The sequence below is a fragment of the Aquarana catesbeiana genome, linkage group LG01 (genome assembly GCF_042186555.1).
Source record: "Aquarana catesbeiana isolate 2022-GZ linkage group LG01, ASM4218655v1, whole genome shotgun sequence".
NCBI classification, from domain to species: Eukaryota; Metazoa; Chordata; class Amphibia; order Anura; family Ranidae; genus Aquarana; species Aquarana catesbeiana.
Window position 1 is genome coordinate 841408485 of NC_133324.1, and position 25957 is coordinate 841434441.

Sequence of the window (25957 nt, forward strand, 5' to 3'; positions counted from 1 at the left end):
TCCAAATCATTTGGTGGAGGGGGGATCATGATGTGGGGTTGTTTTTCAGGGGTTGGGCTTGGCCTCTTAGTTCCAGTCAAGGGAACTCTTAAGGCGTCAGCATACCAAGATATTTTGGACAATTTCATGCTCCCAACTTTGTGGGAACAGTTTGGGGATGGCCCCTTCCTGTTCCAACATGACTGCACACCAGTACACAAAGCAAGGTCCATAAAGACATGGATGAGGGAGTTTGGGGTAGAGGAACTTGACTGGTCTGCACAGAGTCCTGACCTCAACCTGAAAGAACACCTTTTGGCTGAATTAGAGCAGAGACTGCGAGCCAGGCCTTCTCATCCAACATCAGTGCCTGGCTTCACAAATGCGCTTCTGGTAGAATGGTCAAACATTCCCATAGACACACCAAACCTTGTGGACAGCCATCCCAGACGCTGTCATAGCTGCAAAGGGTGGGCCAATTCAAATTTTAACCCTACAGACTAAGACTGGGCTGCCATTAACCAGTTACCGCTGGTAACAAATGATGGCTACAGTGCGGCTCGATAACTCTGGGAGGGCGTACATTGACGTTGTCCCAGAAACGTGCTCCCGCCTGCCCCCTGGGGCATGCACACGGGAACATCCACGTTGTCTGGGTTCATGGGACCCGGCGCAACACGGATCGCGGTAAAGGGCCAATGACAGCGGCCCTTTACCACGTGATCGCTCCATCCAATAACGGAGCAATCACAAATGTAAACACAGCAGGGTCATCAGGGGTTCAACGCTCTCCTCTCCTCACACTGATACAGCGTGAGTGGAGAGGAGAGCGATTGAGTGTCAAACTGTAAGTTTATACAGTTATAACTGTGCCCAGCAGTGCTCAACAGTGCCCAACAGTGCTACATCAGTGCTACACTGTGCCACCTCTGTGCCATCTGTGCCATCTGTGCCACCTCTGTGCCACCTGTGACACCAGAGCCACACCAGCGCAACCAGAGCCACACCAGTGCCACTACAGTGCTCATCAGTGCCACCTGTGCCCATCAGTGCTCATCTGTGCCACTACAGTGCCACATCATTGCCACCTATGCCCATAAGTGCCACTTGTGCCCATCAGTGCCTCCTGTGCCCACTGGTGCCACCTGTGCCCACCAGGGCTGCCAGTGCCACCTGTACCCATCAGTGCCACCACAGTGCTCATCTGTACCATCAGTGCCACTACAATACAATCAGTGCCACTACAGTACAATCAGTGCCACTACAGTGCCAATCGGTTCCACCTGTGCCCATCTGTTCCACTACCATGCCATCAGTGCAACTCATTAGTGCCACTACAGTGCCCAATAGTGCACATCAGTAATCTGCAGTGCAGCCTCACCAGCACCCAGCAGTGCACCCACACCAGCACCCAGCAGTGCACCCACACCAGCACCCAGCAGTGCAGCCACACCTGTCTAGTTTACGAATCGCAACACAGTCATCAGTATGGCAAAAAAATATTTTACCAGCGAGGGGGCCTACCAGCGTCTTAGCCTGAGCGATGAGAGCAGCAGGGAGCTCTCTGAGTCTCTCTGATTCTGATTTGGCCTATGAACCCGTTACAAGCAGTGGGTCTTCTACAGAGGAAGAGGAACGTGTGCCCATGAAAAGAAGGCGTTCGGGCATGGAGCAGCAGCCTACCACCAGCAGCATAGGGCCATCAACCTCTAGTGCAGTGCCGTCTACCTCAAGTGCAGTGCCGTCCACCTCAAGCGCAGTGCCATTGCAACAAAGGCCAAGCACCAGCAGGGTGTCATCTCAGACCCAAAGGGATAGGGGCCATGCCAGCCTTCCCTATGCCCTTCAAAACCCCCTATGGCTTCCCCCTAATTCTGGAGCAGCAAATATCCCCTCTTTCACCGCCCAGCCAGGAGTCCAGGTGAACACCGATGATTTTGCCATGCTTGATTTTTTTCATTTGATTTTCACTGAAGACTTAAGCCGTGTACACACAGGCGGACTTTTCAGCATCAAATGTCCGACGGTCTTTCCGACAGACTTTTGACGGAATTACGACGGACTTTCGGACGACCGGTATTGCCCACACACGAACGGACAAAAGTCCGTTTGAAAGTCCGTTGGTATGAATGTTGGTAGGAAATTCATAGCCAGTAGCCAATAGCTGCCCTTGTGTCCTTTTTTGTCCGTCGGACTAGCATACAGATGAACGTCCGCTGAAGGTCCGATGAAGCCCACACACGGTCAGATTGTCTGACGGATTTGTGCCGTCGGACCAGTCCCGTCGCAAAGTCAGTCCGTGTGTACACGACATTACTATGGTCTATTGTGGCCCAGTGCAACCTCTATGCACAGCAGTACATAGTGAGCAACCCTGGTTCTAGTTATGCCCATCCCTTTGAGTGGAGAGAACTTACCGTAGAGGAATTAAAAAATTTTACATTTCTGTACACTTTGAGTCTTCCATAACATACAAGCAGAGCACTAAGCAGATTTCAAAATCACAAATAACTTACAGTACTTGGTTTTATTCATACCATTTGTTCTTCAGTATTTTGCCAGCATATTTTTCACTGATAAAGTAAAGTTTAAAGTAAATGCAGCAAATGTTCTTGCGTTTAGCAGTATAACAGCAATTAAAGAAAAATGCCAGTTAAGTAAGCTTTAATCCATAAACTCTCGAGATCACCTCTAATTATGCCTTTGTGCTTTTGTCACTGTATAAATGCACTTTCTGAAGGACTAGTTTTTACTTAAAAATCTTAAATCAGTGGTACAGAGAGCATTACCATCAGAGGCAAGGTACACATTTCTGAAATCTTAGAGAAAAAATTGCCTTAGAAATAATTTATGTATATTTTAGCTCATAAATGAAGCAATGATGTCATGCAACAGCAACAATGAAAATAATATAATAATGGTTTAGCAGTAGCTTCTAATTTAGCATCTACATGTGTCAGATTCTAGAGGTATTTTACTTAACAAAAACTAAACAAAATATCTATCTATCTATCTATCTATCTATCTATCTATCTATCTATCTATCTATCTATCTATCTATCTATCTATCTATCTATCTATCTATCTATCTATCTAATTAAATGTATTAAGATTGATTTTTAAAAGTGTATTGCTGTTATTTTTCCTTTTGAAACATTACATTTAGATACATCTGTATTATGGATAGTTGGATTATTATTATTATACAGGATTTATATAGCGCCAACAGTTTGTGCAGCACTTTACAACATGAGGGTAAACAGGACAGTTACAATACAATTCAATACAGGAGGAATCAGAGAGCCCGATTGTTAGAGCTTACAATCTAAAATGGAGGGTCAACTAATACAAAGGTAATAACTGTGGGGGGTGAGCTGATGGAGAAATTGAAAGTACAGTTGTTAGGTGGAGGCAAGATAGGCTTCTCTGAAGAGAAAATGTTTCAGTTTTATGCTATATGACTATATATTATTTAATTTAATTTTAATTTTCTAAGTATTTTGGATTGCATTCTATTATATTGTAAGTTAAAGTTGTTGTTTTTAGTTGTGGTGGGGTGATCACATATATTGATTGGCTGCAAGTTTTACCTACATTAAAGTGATATTAAAGCTTTGTTTTTTTTTTGTTTTTGTTTTTTTAAATAACAAACATGCTATGGTTTTGCACATGCAGTGGTTTTGCACATAGCAGCTCCGATCCTCTTCTTTTTGGGTCCCCTGCTCCTGGCTCCTCCCCTTCAAGCAGTACCTCCAGAGAAAGCCTTTTTCCCCGGGGGCACCGCTGCGTGCTCTCTCCTAAACTGCTGCTCTATGCCTCTATAAGACACAGAGATCTGCAGCTCCCCCCTATCTCCTCATTGGCTCACTGGCTGTGAGGAGGGAAAGTCCCCATAAAGCCAAGGCTATCGTGAACATCGCTGGATCAGAGGGAATTTGCTGGATGAGAGGATGATACGAGTCTCAGACTAGCACTGGCGCCACATTAAGAGGGGTGCCTCGGCTCCCTCCTTCCCTTCCAGGATCTCCTCTGCTCCACCCGATGTGCAGGGAGAGTGGGGGAGGAGGGAGTGAGGCAGAGACAGACTGGGTGCCCTGGTCCGACTGGGTCTACACCCCCTCACGCTGCGGCTGCAATCGCATCTCTGTCCCCACTGGCTGCTTCCTCCTCGGCTCTGGCGTGTACACAGGCCGAGAGGAAAAGCCGATGAAGAGGAGGGATGTGGGGATTGGGGGGGGGGGCATTGGCAGGTAACAATTATGCTGCCAGCACAATTCCTTTCCCCTCCCAAAGCACCCCCTAGCACATATCCTCTAACCCCCTAAATCAAAGATCCCATCCTGGCTCCATCCACCCCCAATTCCATCCCAAGTCCATCCACCTCCCGATCCCATCCCCGCTCCATTCACCCACCTGATTCCATCCCTGCTGTATCCATCCCCTCGATTCCCATCCCCGTTCCATCCACCCCCCAATCCCATCCTGGCTCCACCCATCCCAGCTCCATCCAACCCCGATCCTATCCTGGCTCCAGCCATTTCCCCGATTCCATCCAGGCTTCATCCATTTCCCAGATCCCATCCCAGCTCGATCCATCCACCGATCCCATCCCTGCTCCACCCACCCCCCTCGATCCTATCCTGGCTCCATCCATTCCCCTCAATCCCATCCAAGCTCCATCCATTCCCCCATTCCCATCTCGGCTCCATCCATCCCCCAAAATCATCACGGCTCCATCTACCACCCCGATCCCATTCAAGCTCCATCCATTCCCCCGATCCCATCCCAGCTCCATCCATTGTGGCAGGTTAAGGGGGGAAAGCCATGCCGATATGCTAGCCTGCTTAGTGCCGGGGGGGTGACACCATGTTTTACCTCACCAGGTGACACCAACCCTAGTGACGTCACTGGGCTCAGGTAAGGATTGGGGGGGCACTGCACACAGAAGGTTTTTTACCTTCTTGCATAGAATAGAGCAGTTCATGCCAAATCTGTCTTTGCTTATTTCATGTTTATTTTGCACTGAAAACCTATTAGTTGGGGATATTGTTTTCTTTCTAGCAGTAGGGTTTTATAGTTACCCAGGCTCTGTCTACACTAAAGTATTTATACAGTATATTCTGAAGAAGCAGCAATAGTGTTTGAAAACTGCTGTAGCTATATGCATTGTGGAGAAATTCATGCCCAATGTTTACAACAGAGTCACTGAAATCTCCACTATTTTTACGGAGAACTGTAAACACACAGCAGGTATTTCTTTTTTTTTTTTTTCCACAAAAAAAAATTTTATTAAGAAAGAAGTAGCAGTACAAAGCACTGAAAAGGTATCAAAAGAAAGCAAACATGACACTCATTATACAGTGAGAAAGGACCAAAAGTGTTGTTACAATCTGGGAATGTCAAAATACAAATACAAAGTTTGGTAAACATAAGTAAATCAAGAGGGAGGTAACCATGGTACCAGGAAATGCACAATTATGCTTATTCTGTGGTGAGAATGTTTAGTTATGACCATAGTAGGGAGAGTGGTTAACCTCCTTGTAAGTTGGCATTTGTGGATATGGATAGTAAGGCTCGAGTGTCTCTGGTGAGAAGTTCAAGCATGTTAAATCAGTTGTTTGATAGGGTAATACCCAAGATTTGGATGGCGTGGGTAGATAGGTGAGGGGGGTTAGGGGATAAGGGGGAGTTAGGTGGGTAAAGGGGGGGAAGTAGAGCCAAGTAGAGGGGAATATAGGGGGGGGAGAGAATGGAAAGTGAAAGAGGGGAGGGGGGGCCGCTTCTCATCTCGGACCTCATGGTGGCAAATAGAGAACAGTGAGAAGGGTGAGCTTTAAGCTAGGGAGAGAAGGGATGTCAAAACGGGAAGAAGGATCTATAGTAATCAGTAGTTTTGAAATGTGTCCAGCAAGCCCATATGGCGGTAAATTTCTGTATGCGATCTTGGGAGATATAAATCAATTCTTCCATCTCCTCGATCCTTGCAATCCTAGTTAGCCATTCCTTGATGGTAGAGGGGTTGGTTGAATGCCAGTGTGTGGGAATACACAATCTGGCTGCATTGACCATGTGCATAGCTAATGATTTATGATATTTTTTTTTGGTCAGGGTTGAATGATGGAGGAGATACTGGGCCGGATTAAAGTCTAAAGTCTAGTTACTCGTGTAATAATGGAGTGTACCTCTTTCCAGAATGGTTGGAGCATTGGGCATTCCCACCATATATGAACCATGTTTCCTACATCCTTATTACATCTCCAACAAATGTTTGGAATGGAGGGCGAGAATTTGTGTAGGCATGCTGGGGTTCTGTACCATTTTGTGACTATTTTGTAGCCATTTTCTTCTATTGCTACATTCAATGATCCCTTGTGAGCATATGTGAGTATGGATTCCCATTCATCATCGGTAAAAGTAATTTGTAGGTCCTTCCCGCAGGAAATTCGTGCAGTCTCTGTCTGTGGGAGTTGGGGGTTGTCCTGTAAGAGAGAGTAAATCATGGAGATCAGGTGTCTTTGTGGAGTGGTCTGGGAGTACAATGTTTCGAATGGAGTGAGTGATCTTGTTCAGATGTCGTTTGCATTTGTCGCTGTGAAAAAGTGTCTTAGCTGCCTATAAGACCAAAAGGGAAAGTCTTTCGTGCGGGAAATGTACCTCAAATTTTCATATGAACGTATCCGACCTTTAATGAAGAAGTGCCGAGTTTGGACATCATCATGTGGCCACTCTTGCATTAAGAATGTGTTCGACTCCCCTGGGGGAAAGTCTGGGTTTGCTCTAAGAGAGGTCAGTGGTCCTGGTATTGAGGATAGTTGGTATAGGTGTATAGCTGTGGTAAAAGCTAGCAGTAAAGGGTAGATGAGTGGATGTGTCTTAACGGCGTGAGGGTAATGTTTCGCTAGAAGCCAAGTCAGGGTGTGTAAAGGAGTATTACTGAAGGAGTTTTCCAGTACAATCCAGGTCTTATCTTTTTTGTGAGTTTTCCAATTTACCACATTAGTAAGGTGGCATGCTAGATAGTATTTATGAAGATCTGGTAAAGCTATCCCCCTTTCGTTTTAGTGCATGTCAACCGCGTGTATTTAATGCGTGGGGAATTATTTTTCCATTTTATTTTGAAGTTTGACAATACTCCAAAATGTTTGATGTCTTTCAAAAGGTTAGGAAGAGATGTGCGGGGAGCTTGCTGTGATAGTCACAGCAGGTATTTCTAAGCAATTAAAAGCAACATTAGGGGGGGGCGTGGCGACGAAGCTCCAAGATGGATGCTTGAGCTAGGAGCTCCGCTCAGCCGCCAGAGAGAATCCATCGCCATCCGAGCACACTGGACTCATCTACCGCCACAACCACCTTCATTAGCCTGCCTAACAGCCCAGGGATGCCGAGGCAATGAAAGAACCCGCCACAACCGCACAAGATGTCCAGTTTCTTTGCGGCGGGCTAAAACAAAATAGCGGAGGCGCCGGAGCACAACAGCCAGAGGACAAGGTTGCGACGTACAACAATGGCCATGGAGGGTCTCAAAAATCACTTGCACAAGCCCACCTACATAATGGGTCATCTTATAGCACATCTAGCCCCTCTACAAGGAACCCGGTGAAATCAAAGCCAAGGATGGACTCCCCAGTCAGGCCACGAGATGACCCTGACATGGAGGTAAGCGGGCCGCAGAGCACTCATACCACACAGCCCAAACACATGACTGACCCCATAGCAGAATTCCCAACAGCAGACAGATCCATATCAGATACAATGCTGAAAGAAATGCTACTGTCACTAAGATCCTCACTACAAGCAGATATGGTGAAGGGGATCACTAAATGCAAAAGGAGGTCCAAGCTATTGGGATCAGAGTAGATCATATAGAACAAAAGATGGATGACTACACATCCTCATACAATACACTAGTGGATGTCCACACAGCCCAGGGAGAGGAAATAACATGGTTGAAAGACAAAGTCGCAGACCTTGAGGACCGGTCTAGAAGGAATAACATTAAGTTGAGAGGGGTTCCAGAGTCTGTTTCAGCTACCCAGCACCTGCAATATGCCCATGCCTTATTCTCCACTCTGGTACCTGCACTAACAGCACAGGATCTCATAGTAGACAGAATACATAGAATCCCCAAACCATCGTTCCTTCCAGAAGAAACCCCAAGAGATATGCTATTGAGAGTTCACTTCTATCACGCGAAGGAACAAATTCTGCAGGCATAACGCAAACCTGACAACATCCATCCACATTGTACCAATGTACAACTACTTCCAGACCTCTCCAGGCACACCCTACAATGACTTCGCAACTTGGCAACCATCACCAAGGCCTTAAGAAACCACAAAATCCCACACCAATGGACATACCCTGCAATGCTCTGTATTACTCATAATGGGACCACAAAGTCAATCACCACAATGGAGGAAGGAATCACAGACTTATGCCAATAGGGTATAATCCCCGATCAGGCCTTACAATCGGCATCTGCCTCACAACCACAACCAATCCAAAATGAATGGCAAGTGGTGTCACAAAAGCGCTCCAACAAAAACATACTGTTGGCAGCTCTTAACCGAAACACAATGTTACCTACAAATCTCTCCGGATATAGGAGTCTACAGCTCATTCTCTTTTTTCCCCCTCTACCACCCACAGTAGATACATCTGCACACAGATCCATTGAACAAACCTTTTTTATGTTAACTTTATATATTCTTGATTTCCTTTGTTATAGCTTTGATACACACACCAATGCTCAACGCAAGGCACATTTACCTACCGAGGAAGATAAGCCCCACTTAACCTGACAACAGGGCATGGAACTCCCAAGAACAGACCCCATGGACACAGTAAGTACCTAAACCACGATACCACAAGTCAAAACATACCTCACCACAAATGACTATCACATGCTTGTCAATTAATGCCCGCCGGGGCCTAAACCACCCCGCAAAAAGATTTTCCATGTGAAAAGAAGCATGAAAACACAGGGCGGACATCCTTTGTGTACTGGAAACCCACTTCCAGGAGACCAAAACCCCAAATTGCTCACACAGAGACCATCCCCGGGCATTTATGGCATGTACTCCTGACAGCAAAACAGGTGGGGTGCTACTAGCCACTGTCCTTCCAACCCAAAGAGTCATTCACAGACGAATGGGGCAGATACCTCATCATAACTGGGGACATCAACTCCAAACCATGGAAAAATAGATGGATAGCCGCACTCTTATCTGTATGTATCTTTAGCACTTTAGCTATGACTAAGCACCATATCTGGTGTGAAACGTATACATGATATCACGTGGTCTGACCATGCTGCAATCTCGATGTCTATTAACCATTTACAGACCAGAAGATGTGCCTGCTTAATGACCAGGCCATTTTTAGCGAAACGGCACTGCATCGCTTTAACTGACAATTGCGCGGTCGTGCGACAATTTTGAAAAAAAAAACAATTTTTTTTACTTTTTGCTGTAATAAATATCCCCAAAAAAGTTTTTAAAAATCAAATTTCTTCATCAATTTTGGCCAACATCAATTCTTCTACATATTTTTGGTAAAAAAAATCGCAATAAGCGTATATTGATTGGTTTGCTCAAAACTATGGGATAGATTTAAGGCATTTTTGTTTATTTTTATTTTTTTTACTAGTAATGGCGGGGAACAGAGATTTTTAGCAGTACTGCGACATTGCAGCGGACGGTTCGGACACTTTTGACACGTTTTTGGGACCACTGACATTTGTACAGCGATCAATGCTAGAAAAATGCACTGATTACTGTATAAATGTCACTGGCAGGGAAGGGGTTAACACTAGGGGGCGATCAAGGGGTTAAATGTGTTCCCTCATTTGTGTTTCTAACTGTGGGGGCAGGAACTGACTAGAGGAGGAGACATATCATTGTTCCTAGCTAGTAGGAACACTAGTAGTTTACATACACACATTCCTGTTCTTGCTCTCGTGCCTGCGCTTTCGCGTGGCTGGTGGTCATCGTTACGTAATGGGTGACCCCGCCCCCCTCTGATATCACGGGGAATGCCACAGGGAAGTCCTCGTCAAGTCCCCGTGCGGCAGAGGGGGGCGGGTCACCAGGTGGCCCCTCCCTCTGTTATTTAAGAACCATCAGAAGACGAGAAGTGTCATACAGCGGGAGCTTCCCATCATGGATGCGGAGCGGCCCGAGAAGAAGAAGGGAAGAAGACGCCGCGGAGGAAGATGCCGGACGAGAACACTGGAGGAAGAACCAGAAGAACAAGAAGATGGAGGAAGAAACCGAAGGAAGATAGAAGAAAGGAGATAGCAGAAAGAAGATGGAAAAAAAGAAGACTTTAAATAAAGGAATTGTCAAAAATTATCTCTTTTCATTTTTAACATTATTGATAGTTTTTGTTTGTGAAATGGTAGGGGTACTTTTGTACCCCCTTACCATTTCACACAGGGGGGGCCGGGATCTGGGGGTCCCCTTGTTAAAGGGGGCTTCCAGATTCCCATAAGCCCCCCGCCCGCAGACCCCCACAACCACTGAGCAAGGGTTGTGGGGATGATGCCCTTGTCCCATCAACATGGCTACCCCAAAGCACCCTCCCAATGTTGAGGGCATGTGGCCTGGTACGGTTCAGGGGGGGCGCTCTCTCGTCCCCCCCTTTTTTCCTGGGGCCTGCCAGGTTGTGTGCTCAGATAAGGGTCTGGTATGGATTTTTGGGGGGGATTTTTTTTTTACTTTGGCGAGGGGTTCCCCTTAAAATCCATACCAGACCTGAGGGGTCTGGTATAGATTTTGAGGGGGACCCCCACGCCATTTTTTTTTTAAATTTTGGCCGAGGTTCCCCTTAATATCCATACCAGACCTGAAGGGCCTGGTATGGAATTTAGGGGGACCCCCCACGCCTTTTTTTTTTAAATTTTGGTTTGGGGTTCCCCTGTGGGGAAATCCCATGCCGTTTTTATCAATTAACTTTTATGTGTATTGTCGGACCGACAATTCATTAATAGCCGCGAGTAGTTTTAAATGACTTTTTTCCTTTGAAACGTCATTTTGCTGTCAGACTGTTCTAAACATGGGAAACATGTGCCCCTTTACAGGCATACTATAGACACCCCCCAGGTACGAAATTTAAAGGAATATTACACTTTTATTGTTTCACTTTAAGCATTATTAAAATCACTGCTCCCGAAAAAACAGCCATTTTTAAAACTTTTTTTTGCATTGATCCATGTCCCCTGGGGCAGGACCCATGACAATACCATGCATATAAGCCTTTAAAATTAGCACTTTTGATTTCTCCCATAGACTTTTAAAGGGTGTTCAGCGGCTTTTGAATTGCCGCGAACACCCCAAATTGTTCGCTGTTAGGCGAACTGGCGAACAGCCGATGTTTGAGTCGAACATGAGTTCGACTCGAATTCGAAGCTCATCCCTACTCATCAGTGAAGCATGGTTATGGTAGTGTCATGGCGTGGGCATGTATGGCTGCCAATGGAACTGGTTCTCTTGTATTTATTAATGATGTGACTGCTGACAAAAGCAGCAGGATGAATTCTGAAGTGTTTCGGGCAATATTATCTGCTCATATTCAGCAAAATGCTTCAGAACTCATTGGACGGCGCTTCACAGTGCAGATGGACAATGACCCGAAGCATACTGCGAAAGCAACCAAAGAGTTTTTTAAGGGAAAGAAGTGGAATGTTATGCAATGGCCAAGTCAATCACCTGACCTGAATCCGATCGAGCAAAACTGAAGGGAAAATGCCCCAAGAACAAGCAGGAACTGAAGACAGTTGCAGTAGAGGCCTGGCAGAGCATCACCAGGGATGAAACCCAGTGTCTGGTAATGTCTGTGCGTTCCAGACTTCAGGCTGTAATTGACTGCAAAGAATTTGCAACCAAGTATTAAAAAGTGAAAGTTTCATGGATGATTGTTAATCTGTCCCATTACTTTTGGTCCTTTAAGCACTTCAATACTGGGCACTTAGACACCCTCCTGCCCAGACCAATTTTCAGCTTTCAGTGCTGTCGCAGTTTGAATAACAATTCAGCGGTCATGCTACACTGTACCCAAACTAAATTTTTATCATTTTGTTCCTACAAATAGAGCTTTCTTGGTGGTATTTGATCACTTCTGCGGTTTTATTTTTTTGCTAAACAAATAAAAAAAGACCGAAAATTTTGAAAAAAATAAAAGTTTTGCTTTTGTTTCAGTTAAAAAAAATTGTAAATAAGTAAGTTTGCTCTTTCACTGATGGGCACTGATAAGGCGGCACTGACAGGCACTGATACGGTGGCACCGATGAGGTGGCACCAATGAGCGGGCACTGAAGGGCACTGACTATGGGCACTGGTAGGCGGCACTGATGGGTGGCACTGATATGCAGCACTGATGGGCATTGATAGACGGCACTGATGGGCACTCATGGGTGACACTGGGTGGCACTGGTTGTCGCTGATGGGCACTGATAGGCGACACTGATGGGCACTGAAAGGCGGCACTGCTGGGCACTGATAGGCGGCACTGATGGGCACTGATGGGCACTGATACACAGCACTGATATGCGGCAATGATAGGCATCCCTGGTGGCACTGGCAGTGGTAGGCATTGGAGTGGGCACTGATTGGCAGCTGCCTGGGCAAAGATTGGCAGCTGCCTGGGCACAGATTGGTATTTCCCTGGTGGTCTAGGGGGCATATCTGGTGGTCCATGTGGTGGCCATCCTGGTGGTCCTGGGCGGCTTCCCTGGTGGTCCTGGGTAGAATCCGAGGGGGGGGCTGTGCTGATAAACAATCAGCACAGACCCCCCTGTCAGGAGAGCAGCCGATCAGCTCTCCTCTACTTGCGTCTGTCAGACGCGAGTGAGAAAAAGCCGATCACCGGCTCTTCCTATTTACATTGTGATCAGCCGTGATTGGACACGGCTGATCATGTGGTAAAGAGTCTCCGTCAGAGACTCTTTACCTAGATCGGTGTTGCAGGGTGTCAGACTGACACCCCGCAACAACGATCGCCGCGATGCACGCCCCCGGGGGTGCGCAGCGGCTCGATATCCTGATCACGTCATATGACGTCCGGTCAGGAATATCAAACCATTTTGCCGCCGTCATTTTGTAATAGGGCGGGCGGCAAGTGGTTAAAAGGTTCAAGGCGCATATACAAACTGTTGTAATTCCTACACCATTCATCCTGATTTGAATGTAAATGCCCTCAAATTAAAGCTGAAAGTCTGCAGTTAAAGCACATCTTATTCGTCTTATTTCAAATCCATTGTGGTGGTGTATAGAGCCAAAAAGATTAGAATTGTGTCAATGTCCCAATATTTATGGACCTGACTGTACCTTATCTATCAACCCATCTGGCATGATAAAACTAGTCAACTTGAGCCATAAATGGAATCACACTCTTGGAGAACGCTAGTCGTAAGAAAGGTACCAATTGTACTAGCAGTTTTAATGACAGGAAAACAAGTTCAGTCACTTTTGTCACTGCTTTCTCCCTGGAATTCAACAAAATCAAAAATATTATACACAAATATCTACACATACTTTCCACGGACGGTGATTTGGCAACAATACTTACGGCAGGCTGTAGATTTTCCAGCCACCATGCCAAAACACTAGGAAGCCTTTTGTCCCCCAGCTTGTTTGAGTCTCAGCAACATAAAAAAACCTGGCTGAACACTGTGGGCTCCTACATTTGTGGAAATAACACATGTCGATTTTGTAGTCGACACTCAAGTCAACATAAGACGGTTGTTTCTTGTGCCACCGGATGGGAATTTTCGATCTGTGACTATATCAATTGTGGCACCAGCAATGTTGTTTATGCTGTACAATGCAAAATATGTAATAAACAATATGTAGGATGCACCATGAGACCACTGAGAATGAGAATCAGTGAACATTTTCATGGTGCATCTTACAGTACCGACAAAGGCTTATCTAATGTGTATGAACACAGCGGTAATATGGCATCCCTTTCTTTCTCCAGTTTAGAAAGAGTTAAACTATCCTCGCGTGGTGGGGATATTCACCATGCACTTCTTTTACATGAAGTCTGGTGGATATTCAACCTACAAACAAGGGTACCTTTGGGAATGAACCACCGGTATGATGTGGATCTTTTTATGAAATAAGTCCTATACCTATGGGCATTACATGTTTATGCCCATTGCTTGCGATACATTCTTTATGTGCACTATGCTTTATATACAGCTTTTATATTCTACATCTTATGATCTTTCATTTTAATTTTTCGTTAAAGTATTTTTCATATAACTTTTAATAATGATTTTCTTTATATATCAGGATAGTTTTTGTATGTTTGCATTTTATGTGTTGTATTATAGCATGACTTTTTGTTTTCTTCCTGCCAACGTTACACCTGCAGGCAATTTGCCATCAATCACCTGGTGCTTAATTGAAGGCATTGCTGATTGGAGGAGAAGCATTAGTCATGTGATAGTTATTGGTGTATATATGTTCATGTCTTTTAACATATATGTGTGCTGTGAACAAGGCTTATCGCCAAAACACGTCTGCCGCTGACTGTATTCAGTGTGTAGGCTTTACAACAAATATTTTTGATGGTATGGAGCTGCCAGCTGCTTCTTTTTCCTGATGACTACATTGTCTTTCGGTGTATGGGAGGACACCTCAGCTTGGACTGTTATGCCCCGTACACACGTTCGGACTTTGTTCGGACATTCCGACAACAAAATCCTAGGATTTTTTCCGACGGATGTTGGCTCAAACTTGCCTTGCATACACACGGTCACACAAAGTTGTCGGAAAATCCGATCGTTCTAAACGTGGTGACGTAAAACACGTACGTCGGGACTATAAATGGGCAGTGGCCAATAGCTTTCATCTCTTTATTTATTCTGAGCATGAGTGGCACTTTGTCCGTCGGATTTGTGTACACACGATCGGAATTTCCGACAACGGATTTTGTTGTTGGAAAATTTTATATCCTGCTCTCAAACTTTGTGTGTCGGAAAATCCGATGGAAAATGTGTGATGGAGCCTACACACGGTCGGAATTTCCGACAACAAGGTCCTATCACACATTTTCCGTCGGAAAATCCGACCGTGTGTACGGGGCATTATACTTATTGCTGTGCCTAAACAGACAGTCACATGATGACATACCGTATAACATACCAATGCGTAATGTGTGTATCTGCTTGTTTGAATGTTAAACTTATGAAAACTCAATAAAAACGATTAAAGTAGAAAAAATAAACCAATGTTATACATGTAGTGAACTTTGAAAATTGATTTCTCTACAGTACATGCAGCTAGAGAGGCAACTAGAGCTTATTGTAAAACTCATTTACTGCCTGTTAGAAAGATGTAAATAATTTGGTGTCCATAGTTTGGGCGCAGATGCATTTTAATTAGTAGCTGTCAATTTTTGTATGCTTTTGTATACATGAAAGAGATCAGCCGAATGGAAAGAGTGTAATCAGTGTTAAGTCTCTAATGGAGCACTGAACCCCAATAAAAACCCAACAGCGGTTTAAAGTGATCCGTACTCTAAAACCAACAAAAAAACATTTTTTGGGTGGACATACATTTTAAGGGTTCATGTTGTTGAGGAGAGTTCTAGTCAAACATTTAATTTTCCATTTGAACACATGCAACTGTGTCTCCTGAGTCCCAGGCTGGGGTTCTCTGAAGGTTTATTCTCCTAGCATTCATTTTGTGGTCAATGGTTTAACTCTATTTTCTGACATCTGTATGCATCCACATTATTGATTGCCTATTTATACCACCCATAAAATTGACACATGTGACAACGGAAGTTTTTGCTGTGATCTGTTATCAGGAACTACTAGAAGTACTTTTTTTCTCATCCATTGCCCAAGCTAGCCATACACCTGGCAATCTGAAAGTCCACTCTCAAATTATCCTATTTTAGATCTGGCACGATTATAAGGTAGATGCTTTCCTTAGTGATCTATTTACTTTATATACAGAAAAGTAGCTCCTTTGCTACTTAATTGTTTGTAAAGTTAAAGAAGATTGTTCAATCAGATTGCAAGCTATAAAGCCAGCAGTCCTAACTGGACTCTTCTGACTTTAGCAATGAGTTTCCTAGATAGCATTAGTAGTTTGCTGAATGAATTTACTTGTTGCCTAAAGCTGTTTAATAAATTTATATTGTAATTCAGCTCTTTTTTTTTTTATCTTTGTAGATAAAAATCCTTCTCGGCACATTCAGTCAGGGAACATGAAATACAAAGAAGATTCATCCAAACTTCTCTCCGGAAATAAGTTTCAAGAGAGATATTTTGTTTTGAGAGAAAGGAAGCTCCTTATCTACAAAGACATAAAGGTAGAAATATTTCCACAATTTGGGTTGTGCTGGAAATATACTTTATTCATTTTTAACACCCATCTATGCTCTCTCTAAGTACATTTGTTATGCTCTGTGGACAGGTTTTATATACAATATATAGAGCTTCATCTGTAAATGGTACTAAAGTGTTTTAGCAATTGAACTGATGTGCTATAGAAACTGTATAGTTTTTTTAATGTCATAGTTGTAAACATATTCATTATACAATCATACTTTTATATAACATAATGACATGCAGTCACTGATTATATAACACTAGAGTTAAATTGGACCTTGTAATATGATCCCATATATATATCACTCACCAATCACTTTAGTATGGGTTGGACCCCCTTTTGCCTTCAGAACTGCCTTAATTCTCCATGGTGTAGATTCAACGAGATGTTGGAAACATTCCATAGAGATATCAGTCCTTATTGACAAGATAGCATCACGCAGTTGCTGCAGATTTGTTGGCTGCACTTCCATGCTGCAAATTTCCCGTTCCACCACATCCCAAAGGTGCTCTGATGGATTGAGATCTGGTGGCTATGGAGGCCATTGGAGTACATTGTCATGTTCAATAAACCTGTTTGAGATGATTTGAGCTTTGTGACATGGTGCATTATATTGCTGGAAGTAGCCATCAGAAGATGGGTACATTGTGGTCATAAAGAGATAGACATGGTCAGCAACAATACTCAGGGGCCCAAAGTGTGCCAAAAAAATATTCCCAACACCGATACACCACCACCACCAGACTGAACTGTTGATACAAGGCAGGATAGATCCATGCTTTCATGTTGTTTACACCAAATTCTTACCCTACCATCTGAATGTCGCAGCTGAAATCAAAACTCATCAGTTCAGGCAATATTTTTCCAATCTTTTTATTGGCCAATTTTGGTGAGCTTGTGCAAATTGTAGTCTCATAGCCTCAGTTTCCTGTTCTTAGCTGACAGGAGTGGAAACCAGGTGTGGTCTTTTGCTACTGTAGCCCATCTGCTTCAAGGTTTAATGTGTTGTGTGTTCAGAGATAGTATTCTGCATACCTTGGTTGTAACAAGTGGTTATTTGAGCTACTGTTGCCTTTCTATCATCTCAAACCAGTCTGTCCATTCTCTGCTGACCTCTGACAACAAGGCATGTTTGTCCACACAACTGCGGCTCACTGGATATTTTCTCTTTTTCGGGCCATTCGCTATAAACCCTAGAGTTGGTTGTACGTGAAAATCCCAAGAGATCAGCAGTTTTTGAAAGACCAGCCCGTCAGTCACCAAAAACTATGCCACGTTCAAAATCACTTAATTCCCCTTTCTTTCCCATTCTGATGCTTGGTTTAAACTTCAGACGGTCATCTTCACCTTGTCTAGATGCCTAAAAAGAATTAACTTGCTGTCACATGATTGGCTGATTAGCAATTTGTGTTACCAAGCAATTGAACAGGTGTACCTAATAAAGTGACCGGGGAGTGTGTGTGTGTGTGTGTGTATGTGTGTATATATATATATATATATTTATTTTTGCTTCAACTAAATACAGATACAATACATATCGGAGCCAAAAGCAACACTGTTTAGTACACAAACCTGCATTGTGATAAGCGAAACATACCTGGGTTCAGTTTGAAGAATGTTTGGTGAACATAACTAAAGTTCGGTTGCTGAATGCAAACATAATTTAAGTCAATGAGAGCCAACTGTTAAAAAAACGCAAGTAATAGTTTTCTAGACAAATAGGCAAGAGAATGTGATATAAAGAGCACAGGGGCACGGTTTGGAGGACATGAGCCAAGGTAAAAAAAAAAAATTCCTTTAAAAAACATGCCTGGGAAATGCCCATACTCTGCCTGTGAAATGAAACATCTGTACAATGTGTAAACTTACTACAGCAAAAGTGACATTTAATAAAACGTGTGTTTAAATTGCTGGTAAAATGACAATTCTCAGCATGTGTTCTGTTTTTTTAAACAAGGTGGATGGGGATCCAATTGATCTATACAAGACCTATATCCTACAGTATATGAGGGTCTACTGTAGATGTCAATGGAGGAACCCCATACAAAAAGAAAAATGGCATTGGGTTCCTTTCCCCCCTTCTTTGAGTATGAGTTTAATGGTAACCCCACTCAAAAAGCAAAAAAAAAGGATGCGGTTCCCAAAAAAATCAATATCAGACCCTTATCCAAGCTTGCAAACTGGCATACCCTCACTTTCCACTAAAAAACTTGGCCAGGTACTGTAACTGTGATGTTCTCTCCAAAGTGTGATATGATAAGCCAGTGTGTGACTCATTTCACCAGGCTCCATTTATAAATGAACTTTCGTTTCTGGGTGACCTGATGCTTTATATTATGCACTGCAGTTGTTAAAAAAAAACATTTTTAAATTCAGGATCTTTAAGATCCTTATTAAGCCCTCAGTATTAACAGGTTCTTTTGCAATTTTAAAGCAGAAGTTTTGGTTTTGCACCTTCAGTCCCATACATTAAAAATAGCATCATTGGTCTATCCATATTGAAGCACAGAACAAATCTCTGATAATGAGAACTGTTCTTTTGTACTGTGAGCCCAGGCCTGTATAAAAATGCACCCTCAGGTGGTGTGTCTATGACAGCCTAGGCTCACAGCAACTAGGCTGAATGATGCTGGGCATCATTCAATCCTAAAGAATGGTGGCAGGAGGAGAATGGAGCAAACACTTTGTGGGGAGGTGGACAGCAAAGAGCAGGTGAGGATTGCAGTGAAAGCTGCTTTTTGCTTTAATAGGCAACAGCCTATAAAGGTTTATTAGAAGTTTAAAAGCTGAAGTTTGGCTTTAAAGAATAAATACACATTTGCCACACCTAGGTTCATTAAAGCATTCAAGTAAAGCAAACATGTTGTGAATACTGATATAATAAAAGAAGAAATTTGGCATAAAGTCGGACTTTAGATGGACAGTAATAGATATAAAGTTATATATTATATTTATAACAATACATGGTACAAAGAGCAAAAAAAAGGTAAATAATTAAAAATATTACAAAAAAATTAAAAAGATAATCCATAAGAAAAAAAGGGCTATATTGCTCAAGTACCATCATAAATGTGTAATCAATAAATACATAAAGCACTGTCCAAAGATATATACTGTGAACATATCATAAAGCTTGGTAAGCTAAATATTACATATATTGTCATATACTGATAATTTTTCTCAAAAAAGATAAACAATACCCCTATTATGAGCCAATATCTCAGCGTTTGAACTATAGAAGAAAAAACATGGGAAAAAAGTTAAACAATGGTCAAGCAGATCCCACAAACCATAATCTTATGGATTATCTCCTGTATATCTTTGTGCCATGTCTGGCGCACTTTTTTATCTTGCATATGGATGCCACTCAACTGCATTGTAGTATAGAGTCCTTGTCTAACAAAAAACCCTCTCCCCCTCTTTTCTTTCCTTTTGTCTTAATTGGGTAATATTTGGTTTTGCTTTTTGGGCGTAGCTGTTGGTGTTTAGATGTTTATACAGCTCGTGTGTGCCTTTTGTGTACTTGTGTGCTGTGGATTCGCGCCTACTTTGTAATATGAACGGGCTGTATTTTGGGTCTGCCTGTATGTCTGCCCATGCTCCTCCCCCCTCCTGCTGTTCCTATGTCGATATGGGAGGATGTAGGGTTGAGCATTGTCCCCTCGGTTATATTGTGCCCGCCTGATGCCTTCTGTGGGCGGCGTTCTATTCGCTGGCATCAGATGCGATATGCCTGTATAAACTATACTTATACCATATTGCTCCCCTTTTCTTCTTTTAGATGGCCCTGAGGGACTGTTGAACTTGATTTAATTTGACTTCTGCTCTGTTGAATGCAGTTTGGGCTTTTTGTTTTAGTATTTATGTATATGGAACTGACATTGAATATATTCTCATATTATTAAGGCTTTCGGGTCTCAGTGTCCAAGTCCATACCACCCCCCCCTTTCTTCTCTTCTCTTTTGTTCTTCCATTTGCCAAAATTAATAATATAGGTGCCTCTCTGAGCTAGTGAGTATTTCTCTATTTCATCATATATATTTTTTTTGTCTGAACATTTGGGATGTTTCCTGTTTTCTTAATGACTTATGTCATTATATGAGTTATTCTAGTTGGCTTTTTGTTATGAATACCCAAATACCATATATGAGAATACTTGAAGCCTAATGGGTGAAATTATCTTTCATGGACTCGTTCCTAAGGTATTTCTATGTGTGTGCCATATATGTCGCTCAGATATGATGATGATCCATTTTTAACATATGTTCCTATTGTATGAACTCTTATCTATGTGTTTTATTTTAGATAGTGAGACCTGTTTTCCTCCAACAATCCCTGAGTGTGTCCTGACGAAGCTAGACAGCAAAAGCGTTGACGCACAGGGGCTCACTACTATGTATACTATGCATGTTCATTTTTGTCATGTATTGTGTATATATTTTTAATTCTTTACCTTTTTTTGCTCTTTGTACCATGTATTGGTATAAATAAAATATATAACTTTATATCTATTACCGTCCATTGTGCCTCTAAAGTCCGACCTTTGGGCTATCTTATGCCCAATTTTTTCTTTTATTATATCAAATTCCCATAAGGATGTGGCCATAGGAGTGTTTCCTTTATATTTACTAAGTTGTGAATACTGTATGTCATTTTTTATTCTTCCTTTATTCTGCTGTTGACTCAGAGGTATGACGCAAACTCAATGGTTCTTCTTGATAAAGAAAAAATTGTCTTATGGCTAATAGTGACTTAAGATGTCTAGAAAAACAGGAATAATAAGAAAGAAGCCTTATTCTTCCAGCCTCGAATGTCCCACAGAGATGAGTAACAAGCAAACAAGGGTTTACAAGGATCCCCATCATTCATAAAGCAATAGAATTACATGCTGACTGACTTTCCTCTCCCTCACATCATGATTTCTTTCTGATTAACTGTACCAACCACTGTTCTGTGTGGGGAGCTGAACTATAGAAATGACTAATTTAGGACTTAAAGTGCTGAGAACGTCAGATTTTAAAATAATATAACAGCTCAATTTTTATTTTATCACAAGGGTGCACATATTTTTGAAGAATAATATGGGAGGCTAGCCTACCATGGATCTTGACTTCAGTCTTTAGAGTGGAAACACATTCTCTCCACTTTTCCGTCAGTACAAATATGCAGCGTACATTATATGTATTTCTTGTCTGAAATTTTACCTATTGGGACGAAAAACATAATTAGCTTATATGAAAAGTATAAATAGGTGTTGCCCTGTATGTGCTTATGCTCATACTCTACTTAAACAACATGCCAGAAGCAAACATATTTTAAATATTTTATGCTGGCACGCCATATGGCATTACTTTATAATACTAAAATCAGCCTTTGTGTATTACTTTATACAGCCTTAACAGCTGTTACAATAGTTATTAAAATGCAATGTTCTGAAATTAGTAGTTCTTACCAGGGATTTCATTAGCAAAATGTAATGACAAAGTAGCTGATTACGGTCTCCCATTCTTCTCAATATCAATTTAGCATTCAAAAGAATTATAAATTAATTAGTAAACATATATACTGTGTCCATTCTAGAACATCATAATTAGTAAACATAAATACATTATACATTATCATTTTAAAGCAACACTTTCTTTACCAAGAAACAACTTACAAATATGAACAATACTGTTTACTGGTAAACTACCCATGCAAAATCAGCGTACAGAAACTCTGGTTTGTCCACAGAGACCCAGTTATTTTCCCATTGGCCACTACTATCTTGTCATGTACAGCATAAGGAAGGTAAAACCATGTCGTCAATCAGAGCTGACACATAAAGGACATCTCTACCTTTTCTGTGACAATGTTACTGCTCTCTGCATATGTCAGCAGCCAGGTGATTGATTAGACATAAATACTGAATATGGGCTTTGCTGTTGACATTTGACAGTCAACTTTAATATGACCATTTAAATTAGGGATTGATACCTAAAGTATACCCAAAACCAAAACTTTTTTTTTTTTATTTGGACAGAATAGGTAAAAACCTTTTAGATTAATTTCCTTTTTTGCCATATGTCTCCAATTCAAGATATTTCACTTCACTTTCTGTCCTGTAAATTCAGCACTCAGCAGTATATGATAGCCAATCTCTCAAAGTGAGGCAATGCTCCTTCTAGACAGTTATCATCAGGGCAGATGTACCTAGATTTTCCCATTGTTCCTGTTCTGGTTGGAAATCTAAATTCAACACTTTCCCTACTTTAACCCGAAGCTTAATAATCCTTGCAAACACATATTGTGGAACTAAAGCCTGCTACTGGTGCCCAAAGCATTTGCACATGATTGCAAAATTAGCTGCCAAACCGCCCAGCGATACAACAGTTGTTGACATCATCATCCAGTCTTTTGGTTTCAGTGTCTATGGCCATCTTCATTGGTCAGTCCAATCAAGATGGCCAAATGCACAGCTCAGTGACCAGTCATATGAAACATTCCTGGCAGGTAAGGTAGATGCTTTTAAAGAAACAGACATGCAGAATATTTTCTGCAAAAAAAAAAAAAAAAGCCTACCTGCTAGCAATCTTTCATTACAAGGCTGAAAGAAAAGTAGAAAAGTTGGGCTTGTTTTGTTTTTTTCAAAAATCATACTTACCTAGGAGGATGCAGCAGTCCCCCGCTGGCTCTAAGACTGAGAACCGAGCGATCAAACACTGCTGATCGCTCGGGTCTCAGAGCTCCGTGAGCAGAGAGCTGGTAACTGTCGGTCAGCAGTTTCTTCTCTCCCCCCCCCCTCACTGGAGCGCTAAGCTATGGAGAGGGTGATAGCAGCCAGCTCGGGCTCTCAGTGGCTTGCTGAGAGGCTGAGCCGTGTGCCAGTCCAGGCATGTTGGTGGATGCTTTATTGTCGCAATGTTTCCTGAGCCTAGACCAGCTTTGTGACATCAGCAGGCTTCAGCATGCTGTCTGGTGAAAATGGTTCACAGGAGTGCATAACAAACTGCACTTCTGTGATCCACAGGAGAAGTACAGCCAAACAAGCTTTGGCTGTACTTCTCGTTTAAGTTTTGCCTTGGTGAAACCTTTAACCTACCTGTTAAAATGTAACCTATCTGTTAAAATTAACTCTTTTATCTTAATCCATTGGTGATGTTCACACTTGTTCATTTTTGGAACCTTTATTTTAAAAAGAGCTTAGTCCACCATTTGCCAGACTTTTGCAAAAAAAGTAGTAAATGCAGCATCACTGATCTCCTTTTTAATTGGTAGTTACTCATTTTTTCTGTTAAGCTCATACAGCATTGTACAAATTAGTGCATCAAGCTCTGGCACCATTTTTTTTTCTAGTCTCAGTCTCAGACCTGTACAGTGTTATCGACCTGCTGGAGGAAGTTCAGTGTTGGTTCCTGCTCAAAACTGAAAAGCGCAATTCACGCTTGTTTCAGCATCTCCCACATAGGGCAGCCCATTTACTCAAATGGGCTGCCCTATGCACATTTTTCGCACCTAAGAAGCTCAGGAAACAAATTTAGTCTCTGAGCCAGGCGTGTTTTGCTTTGCGACAATCGTGGCAAAATCGTACTGCATTTGGGGTGCCATTTAGGTGTGTCAATCAATTTTAAATATACATGTATTCTAGTGATTTTTGGTAAAAATGCTTATTAACACAAACATGCATAAGTGCATCTAAATTCATGTATAATATGCTCAGTGGGAGCGTTTTTTATGCTGCTTTTTTCTTCCAGCAGTTCTACCATTTTTTTCTGCTGCCTAGTGTGCATAGATCCTTAAAGTTTCTGTTATTGTTTCTACCAAAAAAAAACTGTAAAGGTTTTACTATGAATAAACCACTTATATGGTACATCCTTTGAGTGTTATTAGATCAATTTATAATAGAATGCAGGAAGAAGAGGTAATCTATAAATGATGGTCTCCCAAGGTAGCAATTAATATTTCACCAAAATGTTTAATGAGCAGAAATTCTCTATGCCACTTTGAGACAATAAAAATATTGAAATCACAGCTATAAAGCAATGAAAATATTTATAATGAAACAGTTTGATGGATAAGGAAAGCATTATAAACAAGTAAAATGGATACCCAATTAAATACCCTGAAAAGGGTTATTTATTAAAAGATACTATCCAACATATATACAATTGTATCAGATACTGAAACACATGCTTTTATTTATTAATGGATAAGATGTATGAGCCAAATCTACTGCTCTGGATTTAAAGGAGATCTTTGAGAATTCCCTCTAAGGGATGTTGTATCCCAACGGACACCCTAAAATAAGGTATAAAAAGCCGCTTGCTTCACATGTAATGCATCTTAATCCAGATGTGATTTTTTAAGAAATACAAGAAAGAGCCTGTTAAATATGCATATGTGATTCTGCTCTCATATGGATAGTTATTTCTGGCATTGAATACACCTGTTCATCAAAATAATTATGGGTGAATACAGTATTGATCATGAACAGTTTTGCTAAATTAGTATGATAATTCTAGAATATTTTGTAAGCACTTTGATATACCAATTGTAATTTCATTAAAATATTTGAGAAGAAATTGGAGCAAAGGAAACCTGTCCCCAACAGCTCACCAAGGGGGAGGGGAAAAATGGACGGTACAGGCTTGGACAGAATACACAACGTTTTTTATACAAGATAGTATTATGGCATGTAGCTGTATAATTCATGATATTTTGGGATACCCATTTTCTATTTTAATCTTTGTATAAATAAAACATTATATATTTTTATAAAAAACGTTGTGTATTCTATCCAAGCTGGTACCAAGATAGTCCTGTCCCCCCCCCCCCCCCCCGGTGATCTGTTGGGGACAGGTTTCCTTTGCTCCAATATCTTCAACAATTTGTTGATGATGGTGCCTTTAAATACCCTTATAGAATTACACCGTATATGAGGCCAAAACTCCTTTAAAATATTTGCAAAGAGGAAGTAACTAATTTAAAAAGCCTAAGTTAAAGAATAAGGGTACACATAAAGAGGAATGTTGCGATTCTAAAAAAAATATTGGCACACTGCCAAATGATGGAAGAACACAAGTCCACATGGGAAAACAAAATATCCTTGGACTGCCATCAGTTGAAAATTTCAGGCAAGACCTGCCTGAAAAAGAAAAAGCTTAAAGCTTAGCTGAACCAATCACACCACCTTTTTAATATAGCAAAAGTAGAGTACTGCATAAAAATAACAATTCCAAAAAGTTACAAAAAACTTGCATAAAGAAAAGCAGTAGTACATCCGCACACAGATCTTCATCCATTTTAAAAGCTCTTTAAATTTATTACAAAAGCATAGCAGTACAAACCAGTCAAACTGCCTTTTTGCAAAGCAACATTTCAGACCATGTCTAGCCCTTTGCCAAGCTATCAAGCTTGCAGTTACCGAAGGGGGTTTCATCCTGGCACAAAGCACTGGATAAGATGTACGCTCTTGAAGCATAAATACTTTTGTATTAATGTTTAAATTAAAAGGGATAACAAATACAGTAAGATCACCTAAGAGTTTTTCTTCTATTGGGGCTATTAGAGCAAAATGCGAAGCATACCTCCAGTCAGGAACTGTTCCCCATGAACACGTAAAATTATCAAATTTTGGTAATTTGACTACATAC

At 41.8% G+C, this 25957-nt stretch overlaps 1 protein-coding gene across 2 annotated transcripts in view; it reads left to right on the top strand.

The window, feature by feature from the left end:
* ARAP2 (ArfGAP with RhoGAP domain, ankyrin repeat and PH domain 2) overlaps positions 1-25957 on the top strand; it is a 604561-nt gene that overhangs the window by 472758 nt on the left and 105846 nt on the right. For both annotated transcript variants that reach the window (XR_012237041.1, XM_073608952.1), the window contains exon 28: positions 16166-16305. Coding sequence is in view for 1 of the 2 variants with exons in the window: in XM_073608952.1 (XP_073465053.1) it covers positions 16166-16305 (140 nt within the window). In the remaining variant the exon portion in view is untranslated. The remainder of the gene's footprint in view (positions 1-16165; positions 16306-25957) is intronic.